Source organism: Meles meles, chromosome 5 (genome assembly GCF_922984935.1).
Source record: "Meles meles chromosome 5, mMelMel3.1 paternal haplotype, whole genome shotgun sequence".
In the NCBI taxonomy this organism is placed as follows: domain Eukaryota; kingdom Metazoa; phylum Chordata; class Mammalia; order Carnivora; family Mustelidae; genus Meles; species Meles meles.
The window spans coordinates 72,317,475-72,336,587 of record NC_060070.1 but is presented as its reverse complement, the minus strand read 5'-3'; the positions used below and the strand labels follow the sequence as shown (position 1 = coordinate 72,336,587).

General features: G+C 40.1%; 1 protein-coding gene across 1 annotated transcript in view; it reads right to left on the bottom strand.

The window, feature by feature from the left end:
* The window catches only part of SAMD3 (sterile alpha motif domain containing 3), a 51,438-nt gene that overhangs the window by 11,336 nt on the left and 20,989 nt on the right, over window positions 1-19,113 (bottom strand). Inside the window, exons 4-6 of the mRNA XM_046006198.1 lie at window positions 18,799-18,984; window positions 18,460-18,544; window positions 12,684-12,851 (exon numbers count right to left, since the gene is read on the bottom strand). Coding sequence (XP_045862154.1) covers window positions 12,684-12,851; window positions 18,460-18,544; window positions 18,799-18,984 — 439 coding nt within the window. The remainder of the gene's footprint in view (window positions 1-12,683; window positions 12,852-18,459; window positions 18,545-18,798; window positions 18,985-19,113) is intronic.

Genomic DNA, 19,113 nt, shown 5'->3' with positions numbered 1-19,113 from the left:
GATGTGTAGGACCTTTACGGAGAAAATTATAAAATTATTAGAAAATACTTATGAGACAAATTAATAGATCTACCATGTTCACTGTTAGAAAAACTCAGTATCATAAGGAAGTATTGCCTTCCTTCAAATAGAGATATAGATTCAATAATATTTTTATCAAAATCTAAACTCTATCAAAAACCAAAAATTAATGTTTTAAGAATTCAACAAGATGATTCTGAAATTCACATGAAAGATTAAAAAGCCCAAGAATAACCAAGGCACTCTTAAAAAAATAACAATTAGTTAGTGATAGAGACTGGAAACTATCAAGACGTTTACAACTATGTAATATGTAAATAGGGAAAGTTGATATTCATGCGGGGATAGATAACATCACTAGGGCAACATGGAAGAGCTTCTAGACACAGATCACTGGAAAGAACAGAGATGACAACACAAATACCGGGGAAAGAGGACTGTTTTATAAAAGGTACAGAAAACTGTCTAGCCATATGGGAAGAAAGAAAACAGAGCTATACCACACACCTTATACAAAAGTAAATTACACATGGCTTAAGTACTTAAATGGTAAGGCAGAACTTTCAATTTAAATATATATATAAAAATAATTCTTATCATTTCAAGGTAGGAAGGGGGTTCCTCAAAGTACTAATCATAAGAGAAATGATTAATAAATCTAACTACATTGAAATTACAAACTTTCGGTCAACAGCTTTCATAAAGAAATTCAAAAGGCAAGACACAAACTAGAAGGTATTTACAATGATAAAACTGGTGGACTAGAATATAGAATATATAAAGAATTCTTACAAATAAATAAGAAAAAGGGGCAACCTCAGAAAAATAGGTAAAAGACACGACTGGGCATTTTACAGAGAGGGAAACGTGAGTATTTCATAAATATGAAAGATGATAAAGCTCATAAGTGATTAAAATGAAAATAGGAACAAGTAACATTTTACTCCCAACCTATTGGTATCTTACTTGAGGTGGGAAGAAGTTATCTTGATATCTGATCAAAATGGTATCTTACTTGGGGGTGTGGCAGTTTAAACTCAGTTCAGTAAGTTTAAATGTCTATTAGGACCAGGAGAACAACTGGCATTGTCTTATCCAGTTGAATATTTGCATACCCAGTGTGCCAGCAATTCCACTCCCACAAGCGTACCCTTGGAAAGAACTTGCACATATACACCAAGATATACAAAAGGAATGATCCCAGCAGCACAGCTCACAGAGGCACATGTCTGCCAATAAAAGAATATCCAAATAAACTGTGTTTTCCTGTCACAGTAGATTTTAAGCCAATATAAAAATGAATGAACAACACAACTGAACTGAGCCTGGATGAATCCCAGAGTCAATATATTGAGTGAGAAAAAAAGTCATCAATGACATACTGTGTATCATCACGTAAGCCGCAAAAACAAGCAAAACTAAATAAGACACCTCACACATGTGGCAAATTCATATGTTTTAAAAACTGGTGAATGAGAAACCTAAAATTCAGAGCACAGGGCAGTGAAAGATGGGCAGACACAAAGGTAGTCTTTTAAATTTTAAATTTTAGATTTTAAAGCTGAATGTGAGGCTCGCGTGCTTCTTTTGTCTCATAAATTATACATATAGGATTCTTTTGTAAGTCTCAAATGTATATAATGAGAAGTTTGTTAATAAAAAGAAAAATCTTAATTTTTAAAAAGGAAAGGGACTGTTTGTAATTATAAACAGCTTTCATTTTATTGTACTGTAGTGGGAGTTCTAAAATTGGTACTATTGACATTTATAGACAAGTATACACATAATGAATGGCTTCCTCTAACACCCCCACCCAATTCATGAAATGTCATAGAAAGCAGAGTTTCTGGAAAGCTTCTACCTGATTGGACCATCATAATGTCAGAAAATCCTATCTTAGATTGAAGTACTGTATTCAAAGGAATAGCAGGCTGCTTCAGAATTTCAAATTCTCACCTTTTAATGATTCATGTATCGTTAGAGCCAGAAAGAATTTGGGCAGTGTCTGGCCTATGCTTCTCACTTTACTGATGAGCAATTTGCGACTTTCAAAGGGGAAGTGACTTTCTCAAGCACAGAGATGGCCAGGTGCAGGGCTTCCAGTCTTAGCATAACCCCGACTTCTCCAAAAAGATGGGTGGCCTTGTTCCGACAGGCTGATTTCCTTAGCAGTACACATTAACAAGAGGGAACCAGGGAATGAGAGAAGCCTGAATCTTACAGAGCAGCGGCAGAGTTGGCTGCTCCGTGTCTGTCTCAGCAGTAAGGGGGGGGGGGGGCGGGGGGGGGGGAGGGAAACGTGCTCAAGAAGTAATGGAAAGAAGAAAGCGTGAAGCAGGGAACAGATCACACCTAGCCAAGGAATCCCAACAAATAGACACAATAAAGGCAGTGTAGGTGTCATCTGTAGGATCTGTGACTTCAAAGGAATCAGAATAAATGAACGAGAACATTAACTTGAGTTGGATCCAAAATGGGTAATGAGCTTAGGCTACACCTCCTTGAACACATGAGTGTTGGTAACAGAGAGTAGGCCCTCGGCTCCAACAGCACCGTGCCCTGCAGCTCTGGGGGACTTGGGTAGAGTAGCAGAGAGCACAGTTATTTAATCCCACGACTGGAACAGAAATAAGGAGGACAGGGTGCCTGGGTGGCTCAGTGGGTTAAAGCCTCTGCCTTCAGCTCCGGTCATGATCTCAGGGTCCTGGGATCGAGCCCCACATCGGGCCCTCTGCTCATCAGGGAGCCTGCTTCTCTCTCTCTCTCTGCGGGCCTCTCTGCCTACTTGTGATCTCTGCCTGTCAAATAAATAAATAAAATCTTTAAAAAAAAAAAAAAGAAAGAAAGAAAGAATAAGGAGGACACTCTTTCTACGTGAGATTTGAACAGAAAATTGAGACTGCTTTTGATGTAGTAAGACACAGCATGGTTCAAAATAGTTATAACTATTTCCTGCACAGAGATGAATAAAAACTCACCCTGACTTTTTTTATTGAACACAATGTTGCTCAGCCTCCTACAATCTGATTAAGTTTACAAAGAAGGTGTCTTGTTGTGTCAATTTAATAATCCTTATATGTATATCCTTAAAAGTCTACTTTAAAGGCCAGATGGAAAGGTCCTGAACCTAAGATGCGGGGTCTGGAGCTCTGAACGCCATCGGCAGATAACTGGTCATGCTCCCAGCCAACTACGGTGTTTCCAAGAAAGTGTCATCTCACCTTCTAATTCCTAGAAGGGTGTGTTTCTTGGAGTCACCAGTCTGGTGGCCACAGGAGGCAACTGAACACTTGAACTGTGGCTAGTCCAAACTGAGATGTAAGCTTTGAAAATGCAGACTTTCAAAGACTTAGTATGCCAAAAAATAAAAATAAAACACCTCATTAACAATTTTTCATAATGACTACATGTTGAAGTGATAATTTTGTGCATATATTGGGTTATATAAAATATACTAATGTAATAATTCCACCTGCTTCTTTTTACTTTTCTTTTTTTTTTAACGTGGCTACAGGAGAATTTCAAATTACGCCTGTGTCCGTCTTCTATTTCTGCTGGACAGTGCTATGTTAGGGGCTAGTGTTTTCTACATATCACATTCCAATCATCCCTGTTTTCAATTCCGTGGTCATCACAAGGACTGTGGAAATGATGTTCCTCTATGTAACTCGAAAAGTCTCTTTGCTTAGCATCCAGGTGTGTGGCTCAGCCAGTCATCAGGGAAATGGCAGCCACTTGGCCCAGGGTTCTAAGAGCACAGCTGATTTGTAAAAGTTCACAGCATCAGCGCATGTGTTCCCTGCTGATGGCAGTCATTGCATTATATCCCGAATGCAATTAACTGTCAACATTTTTTTTCTTCAGCTTTAGCTGTTCTGCTCAGTTCTGCACCATAAGAGAAACAGCTGTTCAAAGCCTATAAAAATGATTAGTATTTATTCAATAAATCATTATGTGTCAGGTGCAGTAAGAAGCAAACAGTAAATGCCATAAAAGAAATCCAAAGAAACCTACAAGATATTCTTGAGCATTTGGCCCTTTCAGCAGTTTTTGCATAACTTTTGATTCCATTTCACTTCTAAGCAAAGGAAAGCTAACACATAAGACTACTGCATGACTTTCAATGTTAGGAGGTACTGGATACCCAATAAGGAGGAAAAGAAAATGTTTTAAGAAATGAATCATATTACTAAGGAAAAGAAAATGTTGTAAGATAGAAATGAATCAATTACCAAGTCAGCTTAGTAATTTAGCACCTGGCAGATTTATCTATTTACTTAGCAAATGTTTGGAGGATTTGGGAATATGAGAAGAGCCTTTAAGGTTTATTGAATGCCTGCATCACTGTCCTGGACATTAGGTAGAGATTTTTATTGTTGTTTTTTAAAAAACACAAGTTAATCTCTTGAAAGAAACTGTCACCACGTGTTTGATAGGATAGTTCACATCAGATGGGACAAGGTATTAGTTTTGTTTCTGCCATGTTTCGGACTCTGAGAAATGTCCTTAACTAAGGTTACAATGGACATGATCTGCTCCCTCCTGAGGAACTAGAAAGAATCTCCAAATGGATTAGCTTAAAAAACGAAAACTAGGTATTTTTTACATAAAGCAAAATAAAGTTTTTGTTGTAAACATTTTGATTATCATATATGGTGATACTTTTCCTAGAGCTCCCCAATCCAGATAGAGAACGTAAGATACAGACTATGAAATCCCTGGGCTCAGGATGGCAGGATCAGCGAGACCCTCAAAAATGCCTCTGTAACTTCATGGAGCCAACACAAAGAGAATAACTGAGATGTGGATCCAAAGCCTGAAATACTATACTGGGATCCCCTGGTATCACTCAGGATAAGCAAAATTATGCTGCTGTACCTGACAACCCCCAAACCTTAGAGCAAGGAAAGTGTATTTGTGGCTCATGTGACGTGCCCTTCTTGGGGCCCAGGTCCTCATCCTCCTCACCCAGGGACCTGACTCCACCGCCCGCAATGTTGTTAGGCATCACTGATAAAGAACGGGGGAAGATGGGGCACTGCACACTGGATCACCAACGTACATGGCACTTCTCACATTTCTTGGGTAAAGTCAGTCTCAAGGCCACATCTAACTTCAAGATAGTGGAGAAGTAACAATCCTACTGATTGTCATAAGGAAACAAGATGGTTAAATTGGTGAGGAGCTATAATGTTCTCAGTCCTCTACCCCTAAGTTTCTTGTAATGTGAGAGCAAAGCTCTCCTTATAATTTAGACCAGTTTTAGACAAGGCTGTCTGTCCACTGCAGCCAAAACCATTTAACTGATAAATCAGAACACCCAATTCTCAAGCCAGAGAACAATGAACAAAATAAATTCTATATTCAGCAAAACACTTTTCAAATATGAAAGAGCAATTTAAGACATTCCCAAATAAATAAAAACTGAGATACTTGGTCACTAGCAAATAGATAGAAGGACATCTGACTGTGACTCAAATCCACATGAAAAAAATAGAGCCCTGGTATAGGTCTTTACATAGGTATATATAAAAGACAGCATAAATGTATTTTCTGTTTGTAACTTTTTTTTCCATCATATTTTAAAGACAGTTGCATGAAGCAATAATATAAATCTGTGTTGATGGGCATACAGTACATAAAATGTGATTTATGTGACAATAACAGCACAAAAGGGGAAAGGGATAGAGTTATATAGGGACAAAAGTTTTGTATTCTATTGTAATTAAATTGATATTAATCCAAACTAGATCATTAAAAATTAAGATGTTAGTTCTAATTCTCAGGGCAACTACTAAGGGAATAACTAAAAATGTATATATACTAAAAGAAACAATAAAGGAAATTGAATTAGTACACTAGAAAAAAAACACAAAAGAAGGCAGTAATTAAAGAATAAACTAACAAAAAGTGAATAAAAAACAAGATAGGAGACATAAATTCTAACTTATAAATAATTATATTTAATAATTGGCAGAATAGATTATACAAATGATCCAAATATATGCTGTCTACTGGAGACACACTTTAGATTCAGACCCAAATTGTTTAAAGGTAAAAAAAGATAGGCAAAGATATAACATGCAAACAGAAACCAAAAGAGAGATAGAATGGCTATACTAATATCAGACTAAATAAACTTTAAGACAAAACATTATCCTAGAGACAAAGGAAAATATTTTATAATGAAAGAAAACCAATCCCTCAAGAAGATATAATAATATCAACTTATATACACCTAACAACACAGTCCCAAAACTCATGTGGCAAAAACAGAATTAAAAGGAGAAAGAGACAGTTCAATAATAATAGTAGTTGGAGACTTGAATACCCCACTTTCAATAACGAACAGAACCTCTAAGCAGATGATAAATAAGGAACTAGAAGACTAGAACAACTGCTATTTCTGGAGAAGACAAAATGGATTCTAGGGACACCTAACTGGATATAACAAATACATCATTAAAAGAAGACCTCTGAGAAGATGGTATTAAAGGCAGTTTTGAAGAAACTGATTTATAGATTAAGTCATTAATTAAAAAAAGGAATTAAGTCATTTTTTGAAAACTCTTAAAAAGAAACTAAACGTAAGTCACATTAAGTGATAAAACAATCTATGCACTTGAAGATCATATTAAAAGTCTCTCAATTGAGAGAACCTCATTGCAATTATAAAAAAAAAAAATTAGAAAGAAGCCAAAGCTCCTGTAGAAACTTCAGAGTTCTTTCAGTACTGCTTCAAGAAAACAGAATAAATTTTCACCAAATATCCAATTTAGAGTTAATCTACCTCATAAAGACAGAGGAGAATCTTTTCAAGGTAAATGAAAAGATCAGTCATAACTGTAAAGAACTGGAGACCTGAAAAAGTCAAGCCAAATTTTTTTCAGAAAATCTTGAAAGAAAGCTTCTTATCAAAGTGGCTTATATCCCATGAGCAAAAAGTTGATGATAATAGGTTGAGGATTCTGCTGGCTGAAAGAAACCTCAATAACTTAAGAAAGGAAAATGCATACAATCAAGATAAAAAGCCTTTGCATGTCAAAGGAAACAGTCAACAAAACCAAAAGACAACTGACAGAATGGGAGAAGATATTTTCAAATGACGTATCAGATAAGGGCTAGTATCCAAAATCTATAAGGAACTTAACAAACTCAACACCCAAGGAACAAATAATCCAATCAAGAAATGGGCAGAAGACATGAACAGACATTTCTCCAAAGATGTACAAATGGCCAACAGACACATGAAAAAGTGCTCCACATCATTCAGCATCAGGGAAATACAAATCAAAACCACAATGAGATACCACCTCACACCAGTCAGAATGGCTAAAATTAACAAGTTGGGAAATGACGGATGTTGGCGAGGATGCCAAGAAAGGGGAACCCTCTACACTGTTGGTGGGAATGCAAGCTGGGAAAGCCACTCTGGAAACAGTATGGAAGGCCTCAAAAAGTTGAAAATAGAGTTACTCTATGAACCAACAATCACTCTACTGGGTATTTACCCTAAAGATACAAATGTAGTGATACAAAGGGGCCCATGCATCCCAATGTTTATAGCAGCAATGTCCACAATAGCCAAACTATATATATAAAGAGCCTAGATGTTCATCAACAGATGAATGCATAAAGAAGATGTGGTAGATATATACAATGGAATACTCTGCAGCCATCAAAAACATGAAATCTTGCCATTTGCATCAATGTGGCTGGAACTAGAGGGTACTATGTTAAGCAAAATCAGTCAATCAGAGAAAGACAATTATCACATAATCTCACTCACATGAGGAATTTGAGAGGTAGGGCGGCGGGGGGGTGGGGGAGTTTGGGGGAAGGGAGGGAAAAATGAAACAAGATGGGCCAGGAGAGGGAGCCAAACCATAAGAGACTCTTAATCTCAGGAAACAAACTGAAGGTTGCTGGAGGGAAGGAGGATGGGGGAGGGATAGGGTGGCTGGGTTATGGAAACTAGGGAGGGTATGTGCTGTGGTGAGTGCTGTGAATTGTGTAAGACTGATGATTTTCAGACTTATACCCCTGAAGCAAATAATACATTATATGTTAATAAAATAAATAAATAAATTTTTAAAATGCATGCAATAGTCAAAAAATGATAAAGAAGAATTTAAGCATTTCAAAAGTATACTTACATCCTAATGTTTCAAATGGGGCATCTGGCAGAGGCTCAAGAAGACCACTAAGGATCCCCTGGAGAAGAGACTTCCAAGGAAGGATGAGCATCAGGCTGTGACCTTGTATGGATCCAGGCCCAGAGTCTCATGCACACCAGATGCCACCACAACCTCCTCCCCAGGAAGACAGGGGCAGGATTCCTCCTGCAGGGCATCCCCATCATGTCACAGAAGGTTTTCCACATGGGTAAGACATAGCTTATCCTGATGCTTCTGGTGCTGACAGATCCCCAGAACCTTCTTTTGGTCCAGCCCTCCCACTTGAATGTGCCATCCCTAGCCTAAGCTCCAGTTCTGTGAGTCCCAGGGGATGATTCCTGAGAGAAGGCTCTCCTGTCCTTTCCCTTATTCTGAAAACTGAGGATGAATCTGCCCAGAAACTGCTTTACTGAGGAACTTTCCTGACCATGCCCATCTTCCACAGGCAACAAAAAATGTCTGTACACTAAACACTGACATGATACTAAGCAATAAACACTAAGTCATCATGTAACGTGGCAATGACATAAAAACAGAATGAGAGACTAATGGGACAACGAGACAGTGCCCAGAACACACCCACATCTATTTGGGAACTTAATATACAATAAGTGTCACCATAAATCAATGAGAGAAGGATGGATTTTTAGCAACTGATGTTAAGAAAGTGGCTCATTCTGAGGAGATCCCTACTTAATAGCAGAAAAGATGGACTCCACATGACTTAAAGAGCTAAACATGAAAGTGAAAACAATATATTTAATAGAACAAAGAGTAGAAGAATGTCTTTGTGACTTAGGACATGGGAAGGACTGCTTCCTTCAAATTAGCAAAAAAAAAAAAAAAAAAGATGCCAACTCATTAAAAAATGGGCAATGGATCTAAAGAGGGAGCTTTCTAGAAGAGGAAACTCAAAAGGCTAACAAACATGTGAGGAGATTCTCAGACTCATTAGTTACCCAGGGAAATGCAAATCATGACAAGAATGACATTACACTTGCTACCTAATAGACTTGGCAAAGCGTAGAAGACTGGTAATGCCAAGGGTTGGCAGGAATACAGGAAGATGCATGACTGTGGGAATGAGACAGACAAAGTCATCTGGAGACTAATCAGTCAAATTTAAGTAAATGCACACCCTCCACCCCATGAGCTCCATTTCTGGGTAGACAACTGAAAGCAGTAACACATAGGTAGGTCCAGAAGCAGACATGGATGATGGTGTTCTCTACGCTGTAGTTCCTAGTCAGGAGGAACAGGGCTTGGGGCACGAGTACTTTATAATTCATTGCAATCCTGGACTAGAAGTACACTAATATGAATGAGTCATAAAGAGTGTTAGTGAGAAAAGTGCAACAGGAATGAAGTATAAAATACCATTTATAGGGGCACCTGGGTGGCTCAGTGGGTTAAGCCTCTGCCTTCAGCTCAGGTCATGGTCCCGGGGTCCTGGGATCGAGCCCCACATTGGGCTCTCTGCTCAGCGGGGAACCTGCTTCCCTTCCTCTCTCTCTGCCTGCCTCTCTGCCTGCTTGTAATCTCTCTGTCAAATAAATAAATATTTTTAAAAAAATACCATTTATAGTAAGTCATATGTGTGTGTGTGTGTGTGTGTGTGTGTGTGTGTAAAAAGATTTTCAAACACCGTGAAATGCCCAGTATTTTGGAGACTTGGCCCGGAAACAAAGTCTGGACTTCTGACCAGCATAGCCATCCACATAACATGTTGGTGAGTCTTTTGAGCAACAGAATATGAGGAACCCAGGGAGATTTAAAACTCACAGGTAGATGCTTTGATGTTGCAGATGCTTTGGGTTTCATAGTGTAGGTCCAGCAGTGCTGAACTGGCCCGGAGCTTGGGATAGGAGGAAAGTTGGTGACAAAATGTCTGTGTCCTAGCCTCAGACCCACACAAATTCTACTCCTGTCTCGGTTATCTGCAGAAGCCCATGTGACAGAGCTACGAAAAGCTCCTTCCTCCACTGAGACATCTACCTCCAGTTCTTTGGTAAATTGTTCCCAACCATCAAAAGAGAAACAACAGCAATGAAACAAAACAAAAGACAATCTCTTCCCCTCTCTTGCTCCTTTCCAAAATCTTCCTCTAGTTCATCCAAACCCACTTCCCTGCCTTTGAGGACATAGCCTGACTCCTGACTTCAAGCCTCCATCAGCATTTTCCATCCCTGCCGCACATGAAATAACGGTTTTCTATATTGTGGAAATACTGTGCCCGGTGAAGAAAGTTTAAAAGACATGAACGTTGCTGAAGTATCTTAATCCAAAATGTCTTTAATTTTGAGAAATCTTCAAGACACTGAGAAGGAGCTATCAAAAGTTCAAAACGGAGATGGGAAGTCATTCAGGCAATTCATGTGAAGTGTCAAACTCCGTAAGTAGTCTATTCAATGGATTTGTCTTTCCATTCTTCTTAGGGTTTTACCATTTGCCTTGTTGCCATGCAGGGTACCAAGTACAGAAACGCTTTGTTTCTGTAAGATTCTAGGGTAAACTTTTCCCCAACTCTAAAGCGTTTGGCTCTAGAGAACACGAGGTCACACACAGAGATGTTACGGTCTCTGACAGAGTCAGCAGTCTGTGGCTCCATTTGTAAGGAGGAGAAAAGTAAATCTTCACTGGTTAGAGGTGTTTGCCAGAAAAAACACTGTCTCTTCGGGTGTGAACAATGGACACTCTATCATCTCTTGTTGCCCCAGCTGGGAAGGTCAAAACTAAGTTCTATGGCAACTTAACTCATCTCTGACTCTGGTACATTCAGTTCTCTGTGTTTTGGGGGGTGGAGAGGGAGAAGGGGAATGTGTTTTTGTAGCACAAGCCTGTGCATGGATCTTAGTAGGATTCATCTGAGTATTGAGGCTTGTCAGGGGGTCTTGGGGAGGAGAGTAGAAGGGAAGAGCCATGAAGGGTGTCATTCCATGAAGAACTGAGGTGGTGCTGAGAAGGATCTGGAAGGGAAGTGCACAAATTGGTCCAGTGATGATGTGTCAACAAAAACGAGGCCCTTTAGCCTCTGTGATCTCTGACCCTATGAACATTCCTTTGAGTTCTAGTGCTAGGGACAATTCTTAATCTACCGATCTTACATTCATCCTCTCCAGTGAATTTTGGTGAGCCATGCATCACAGAAAAGGAAGGAAAACTGAATTTGTAAAATTTATATGTAAAGGAACTCCGTTTTTGTATATGGAAAGTCAAATTTCTTGAGAAAACCAATTCCTGTATGACATAATTATGTTCCTATACAAAGTGACTTTTTATTTTCAGAATATAAAAGGTAATTAAAATAAATCTAACTCTATCTTGTCATGATTTTAGTTTGCGACTGGAATATTGCAGTCAAAATTTCTAACAAGTTACACCACTAAATTGTTACCTTTCCTTTGTCTTCTGGTCAAAGAGCAGGCATAAAATTATATTCTCTTCACTGGCTTAGGACTTGAAAAATCTCACTGAAAATTATAATAAGATATTTAAAATATACAGCTTCATCTAAATTTTTTTATGTTGTGGGGATGAATGATTTTCAAAATATGTTTAAAAACTCTTCCTATCCCCTGGAGCTTATAGATAGTACTAAGAAAATTGAGATGACCAACTGGGTTGCTTTATTTCTATCAAAAAATTACACCAGCTAAAAAAGAAAATGAAATATTCACACCAAGTACATTCACTAACATAAATGTGCTTGTGTTGAAGAGTTAGGAATACATGTTCATGTAGGACTGGGGTGGAAACAGAATTCGCAGTCATGGGAGTTGGCTTCTTTACACTTGGTAGCTTTGGACATCCTTCCTAAGAAGTTCATTTACTTGATTAGCAGGGGACATTTTTGGCTTTGACCATATCTGGGGGCTCTGAGGTAGTTAAAGGATATTTATAGGATCTCAGTAATTAGGACTTTCATGTACATTATTTACAGCAAACCCACCGCTGTGAGGGGAATCTCCAGCTGCTGCCTGGCCCTTAGGCCTAAACGTCCTTGCAGCCACCTCTGGGTGGGTGTGGGACACCTTCCGGGCAATGAAAGGGCAGGATGGGGTTTGTATCCATGCATGTGGGCTACATGCTTCCCTGAAACCTTGAGGATAGAAGCTACCCTACAATACGATTTCCAAAAACTGTCTGCAGCAAGAACAGCAAGAACGTAAGATCTATGTTAATGATGAAAGGAAGTGAAATTTTTCAAAGGCCCAGAACATGAGGGTGTTTCCAAGTTTTTCAAAGGTTGTGAAAGAACAAGCATGAGATGATGAATAGCACACACTCCGCTCAAACTGTTTTCGGGAGCCCTCTTTTGGACATATTATCATTCATATTATTAGCCATGCAAACAAACTTCCCTACCTCCAGTTTTCAAAAAGACTATCTGATTCTGTTTTAGTGATTTTAGATGCTATTACTTATTATCCTTTAATCAATCAATCAATCAACAAGTTATAAGAACATTTAAATATCCAATCTTACTTTTATCTGGACAATTTTAACATCATCAGAGTTTATATTGGTAAGAGATTTCTTTGTCTGGCCTCTTCGGTGTCCAAATTTACACTTATTTCTCATCACTTGTTCGTCATCTTCTATAGGTCTCCGAACATATTTAAAGCGATCTTTGAGAGCTCGTTTCCATAAAAACTGCATAAGTCAAAAGAACAGGACAGTTAATCTTCAAGGAGACTGGAATAAACAATAACAATAACATCTTCATCACTCTTGGATTGAAGTTATTTTCATATCACAGTAATAGAAATAATAGAATTATCCTTCCACTTACCTTCACGATGGTCTTGTGATACTTCTATAAAAGCTATAATCCCTAAATCATTACTAAGGAAACAGAGTCAGAAAAATAAAAATATTTCCCCAATGCCACCTAGTTATTGAGTGAACATACTGGCTCTTCAATCTAGATTTTCCGATTTCCCAAACTGGGTGTTTTCTAACGTACTTTGCTGTCTCCGCAACAGATTCCACTCTTCCACTGGGATCTAGAGAAGGACTGATACTGTCTTATGCTTACATGGATAGATGCATTTTCTTAAAAACAATGTTTCTGTCATCCCTTGAAATTCACTTTGGTGAATACTGTTGGCATTCATTCATCTACATATTTGTAGAGCATCTACTGTTTCAAACACAAAGACCAGGATCCTGCCCTGGGAGGGAGAGGGAGCATAAGTAGACCCCATCTAGCAGAGGGATGAGTAATTTAAATTCAGAAAGAAAAGTGTTGTAATAGGGGAAGAGACAGCATTATCTTACATTGTGTTGGGAGACCACAGAAGCTTTCCTGAAGGAGGTACACCTAAGCTGAGATTTATATGGTAAGGTTAGAAAACAAACAGGGGGGCGGATAATGGAGATGGCACTGGGAAATGCCAGGTCGGGGGAAGCGTCGATAGAAGTTCCAGATAAAGCAGCCCGTGCCGTGGAGCAGAGGGATAGCCTGTGCCACTTGGTGAGGTGCCAAGAGCTGTGCATGGCTGGAACACGGAGTTTAAGATGGGCCAGAAGAGAATGGGCCAGAAACTAAGGCAGGAGAGAGAAGCCAGCCCCATCCTGAATGGCATGGTTACCCCATAACGGAGCTTCGCTGCAATCGAGAACCAGATCTTTTCAAACATCTCTCCATGGAGAGACTACATCAGTATCTCAGAGGGAACCTTCATCCTTGGTTCTTCCTCTAAAGCAGTGGTTCTCTAACTTTAATCCGAATCACAATTCCCGGAGGACCTGATAAAACACAGGCTGCTGGGGCTGCTTCAGAGTAACTGGCCGGGAAGGTCAGGGATAGGCTGAGAATCTGCATTTCTTACAGGTTCCCAGGTGATGCTGATGCTGCTGGCCCAGACCCTCGGGATTCTGATTCTGTTGGTCTGAGCAGAGCCGGGATGTCTGTATTTTTCAAGGCTTTATGGATAATCCAGCTACAGAGCCGGGCTAGGAAGTCCTCCTAGGCCACTAGAGAGAGGAGAGCAGATGGTCAGGTCTGGGCTCCGGAAGAATCTGACTGCCGTGTGGTGTTTGGGAGATCAAAGACATGGGCAACAGCTGAGGGACACAACTTGGCCTTCTCAACAAACCAACACTGTCTTCCTCTGTTGGGCCTTTGGTTCTGGCCTGGAGAGTTCCATCCCTCTCCTCCCTGACGCTGCTATATCTAGGGTCTAGTTAACTCTTGCTCTGCCTCCAGAGCTCAGCTCTTGTCCTCTGGTTATCGGCTCTCACCATTCCTTGTCTGTACTTACCACACGGGGAGTTTACCTTCATCTGTGTGATGTGTTTCTGCTTCTGTGCTATTCTGTTCTCTTCATTCTTCCTCTCTCCATTCTCCCCCCACTTGCTTACTCGTTTTCTTCCCTCCCTCCCCCTCCTTCCTTCCCTCTTTATTTCCTTTCCTTTCACTTATCTATAAGCACAAGAAGATAGGCTCATGTCTGCACAGGGCCTGCTGCATCTGGGAAACTATAAATATTGGATGTCTTGTGTCAGTCCTCTGTGAGGTAGAGGGACCGACACGTGGAAGCAACAGACTAGAAGCCAGATTCTGAGTCTTGGCCTTGCTTGCTCCGGACCTCACTTACTTCTAAAACCCTGAGTCTCAGGGCCGCTTCTCAGTCCCTTGACTTCCTTGTCGTGCCATATGCCTGAACAGGCCCCAAAGGAGGTGATTCTAAGCTCTATTTCCTCATGGGCAAATGAGAATGCCACTGAGGTCATATCGGTACTGTCTGGCACTCAGATTCTTCCATTCCTTCTTCCCTGACTTAAGTCTCTAGAAGAGTCATGCTCTACCCTTCAGAAGAGGGATCGACATTGGGAGGACCCAGAGTCTAGGCCGAGTGTGTCTCAGCCAAGAAATCAGCGAGTAACTCTTTGGTCTTAGTTTCTTCAACTATAAAATGGAACAACAAGCCCAGTCCTGTCAACTGACATGATCACTCTTCATGGAAGTAATTTGTAAACCAGAGTGCTGTTCATAAAAACTTCCACGGCCCCACAGAGGACTGCTGTGGGCTGAGGCTGGCAGGCAGCTAAGACTCTGACGAAGCTTCTCGGTATGTATGAGTCAGAGACGCTCCCTTGCCTCCCACAGCTTGCGGCTTTGCCCTCTGCCACCGCTGTTTTACAACAGCACAGAAAGAATGGATGGCTTGTGTTTTTCTTAGCCCTAAAATATGAATGAATGCAAATACATTTTTTCTCCTCTTGTTTTCTACAGCTCTGAAGTCTTTCTAAACCTGCTGATCTGGTGGGAAGAATTACCGCCATCAACTGCTAGGACATTTTTAAGTTGCCCCTGCCTTTTCCAGATGCCTCAGTAGAAAATACCCCGTCACTGAATAATCATTCTCCCTCTGGCTGCTTTTCCCCCTGGGGCCTGGGAAGAGGCGGGCAGTGCAGTGGGAATAGCTACGTGGGTGCAGGTTCTCCTCCAACTCCCTCCGAAATACAAAATAGCCCTGAAATTTTGGGTCCCTGATCTGAAAGGGGAAGCAGTCCACGGCACCCCGCAGTCCACGGTACCCCCAGTGGATCCTTGTTCTGCATTTTAAACCCAGATATAATCCTTAGGAAACATTCAGACAAACCCAGAATATGAACCATCTTCCATGGCAACTGGATTAGACTTGTGTAAAAAATAAATATCAGGGGAAAAAAGGGGACAAGGAGGGTTCAGAGAGACTCTCTGAGAAAAAATGAAATTGAAGAGACAAGGTCAAATCCAATGAATAATCCTTGATTTGATTTTATAGAAAAAACTCCATTTCAAAAACACTTTTGGAATAATCGGAGAAATGGGAATCTGGGTTATATATGTCCTTATGCAGTTATTGCGTACGATATGATGCAATTACTGCTCATCGGCTTAGGTGTAAAAATGGCATTGTGCTTAGAGAGGAGTTCATCTCTGTCCTTACAAGATATCTGCTGAGGTGTTTAGGAATAGCATCTGAAACCTGTTTTTTGTTTCCAAATGCTTCAGCCAAAACAAACAAATAAATAAATATGAGCCAGGAAATATAAATGTGACAGCCTATTAATACATAGTGAATCTAGATCAGTGATTCTTAAGTATCAGGATTTTGCCCTCTTCCCAGAATGCACGCAGCAATCTTTGGAGACACAGTGGTTGTTCTCATGGTCTGGGTGAGTGGCTGGGGGCTCCTCACATCCGGGGAATGCCAGGGATACTGCCAACAACCCTATAATGTAGGGGACAGCTGCCAGCTCAAAGACTCAGCCAGCCTAAATTCTAAGTACTGCCAAGATGTTGAAACCTTGGGTTTCTTGGATATATGGATGTTCACTGCAACACCTTTCAACTTCTGTGTAGACATGAAAATTTTCAAAATAAGAAGCTGAGAATAAAATTAGCCCTAAAAATGACCAAGAGCTTGCTTGCTTGTGCACTCTCTCTCTCTCTCACACACACACACACACACACACACACACACACACACACGCACATGAACCTTCTCTACCATGCACCAGAGTTTCCCCTTCCATCCTATATGTGCAAACACGGGCCATAACACGCCAAGCAATTTTTCAAGTCTTATCAGCTAACCATCTTTCGTTAATGCCACTGGGAATAGAAGTGAGTAAAATGCACACTAGATCAAAGTAAGCATTATTCATTACTTTCTATTTGTCTCACTTTCATAACTATGAAACTAAAGGTCAAAATGTAATTGGATAAATATGTATTTTCTTATATGTATGCAAAGATTCTCTAGAAGGAATCTTTAATAACGTTAGTTACTTCTGGGGAAGAAGATAAGGTAGCTGGGGGATAGAGGTGGGAGGGAGACTTTTCCATTTATATCTTATTGTTGCTTTTGAATTTTGAACTTTGTGAATATGTAACTTATTCAAACAGCAAATTCAAATTATTTTTTAAGACACAATTAGCTCTATACACAGTAACACTGATTAGTTGCCAGACTGTATATCTTGAGTGTAGAAGGCATTTTTCTAATCAATTTTGTCAGGCGTATCAGTGTCATTATCAATGTTGTGACAAATAGGTTTGTTTATTTTGTAGTTTTTGGGGGGGTTTTGTATAGTGGGTTTTTTTTTTTTTTTTTAGAAAGAATTGGTTTATTTTACAGTGTGCTTTTATAGGCAGCAGCATATTTTAGGAAGGATGTCAAACTAGAAGCAAAAAATACCTAAATTCTGGACTGGGCTTCACTAGTTACTAGTTCCAGACAAGGAATATTATCCCTTTCCTGAGTCTGGGTGGTAAAAAAGAATATATACGGCCCTCTCCCACTCAGAAAATTCTCATTCTATCCATACATAATAAACATTTCTTGAAAATACAGAAAGAAAACAGAAGGAAGGAAAGAAGGGAGGAAGGCAAGGACCACTCCAGTGATGACACAGTGAAGTAGGGCAGTCCTGTCCTTCTCCTTCTGTGTATTACATCCCTTCAAGACCCTCCCTGGAGACTCAACAGTAAACATAAGCCTCCAAACTGCTTTGAGGGAGAGACAGAAAGATGATGATGAGAGACAAAGAAGACAAAAAAGGAGATGGGGAAGGCGTGAACAGGTGGGGCACAGGGGATTTTTAGGTCAGTGAAAATACTCTGTAAGATACAATAATGATGGATACGCGTCATTATACATTTGTTCGAACCCGTAGAACGTACAGCCACAATCAAGAATTCTAATGTCAACTATGGACTTTGAGTGATTATGATGTGTCGCTATACATTTACCCATTGTACCAAATGTCCCACTCTGGAGGAGGACGTTCATAATGGGGGAGGCTATGCCTGCGGGGATGGGGGTACATGAGACATCTCTGTACATTCCTCTCAATCTTGCTGTAAACCTAAACCTGCCCTTAAAAAAAATGTCTTTTTTTTTTTTTTTTTTTTAAAGGCAAAGGAACACACAGAGAGACAGAGAAGGTATCCAAAAAGAGCACATCAGGGTGGTGGGGGCTTGGGGGGTGTGGATGGAGGAAGAAAAGAGGAGGAAGGTGGAGAGAGAAACCAAAGCTAAGAAAAAAACAGGGACTGACAAATGAGACCAGGCTAATGGAGCAGAAGCAGAGAGAGAAACCAGACAGAGACAATGGGTCCAAGAAGACAGAGGAAGAGAAACAGACATAAACAGATAGAGAGAGACTAAGGAAAGGGGAATGGGACATATGATTACTGGACAATACAATGCTACTATTTTAAGATGAGTTGGGATGAAGGGTATGGTGCCACGTGGTCACTTACGAAGCCACAACCGTCCTCGTCCAGGAAAGGGTGGGTCTGCAGCAGAGCGCTGACCACATCGTTGTACTGCTGGGTGCTGGGATACCTGATAAGGGCAACAAGGAGGACATGTTTCACCTCAAACAGACCACGTTCCTTCCTACAGGTTGGGTCCAAATCACACTCACAGTTCTTTAGATCCTTCTATATAACAATGTAGATATTCAAATATTGGACAACACAGGGCTTATCACCAGTATGTCATCCAAAATCTGAAGCACACTGGATCCAAATGAGTTCTACCCTGCTCGGAAAACAGACCCTCTCCCAAAGTAGCACGTCCGTCCTATTATTACTCACAGCGATCCTTCCAGATACTTAGTCATGTCGGCCTGGAGAAACTCAATGATCCTTATCCTCATGCTGTGATCGGGACACTTCTGTTCTGCTAACATGCATTTGACGTCATAGGGAAACTCCGGTAAAACATAGGACTTAGTCCATTGCAATGCTTTTGTCCTTGCTAGAACATGTTTCACATTCCTTCTGCTAAATAAAAACACACAGAGAGTGAAATTCTATTTCAAATAGAAGTAACTTGTGAATTCTCTACATCCTGAGAACTTATAATATCAACTACTTTCCTGAGGGCTAAATATGGAATTTATCAATCCA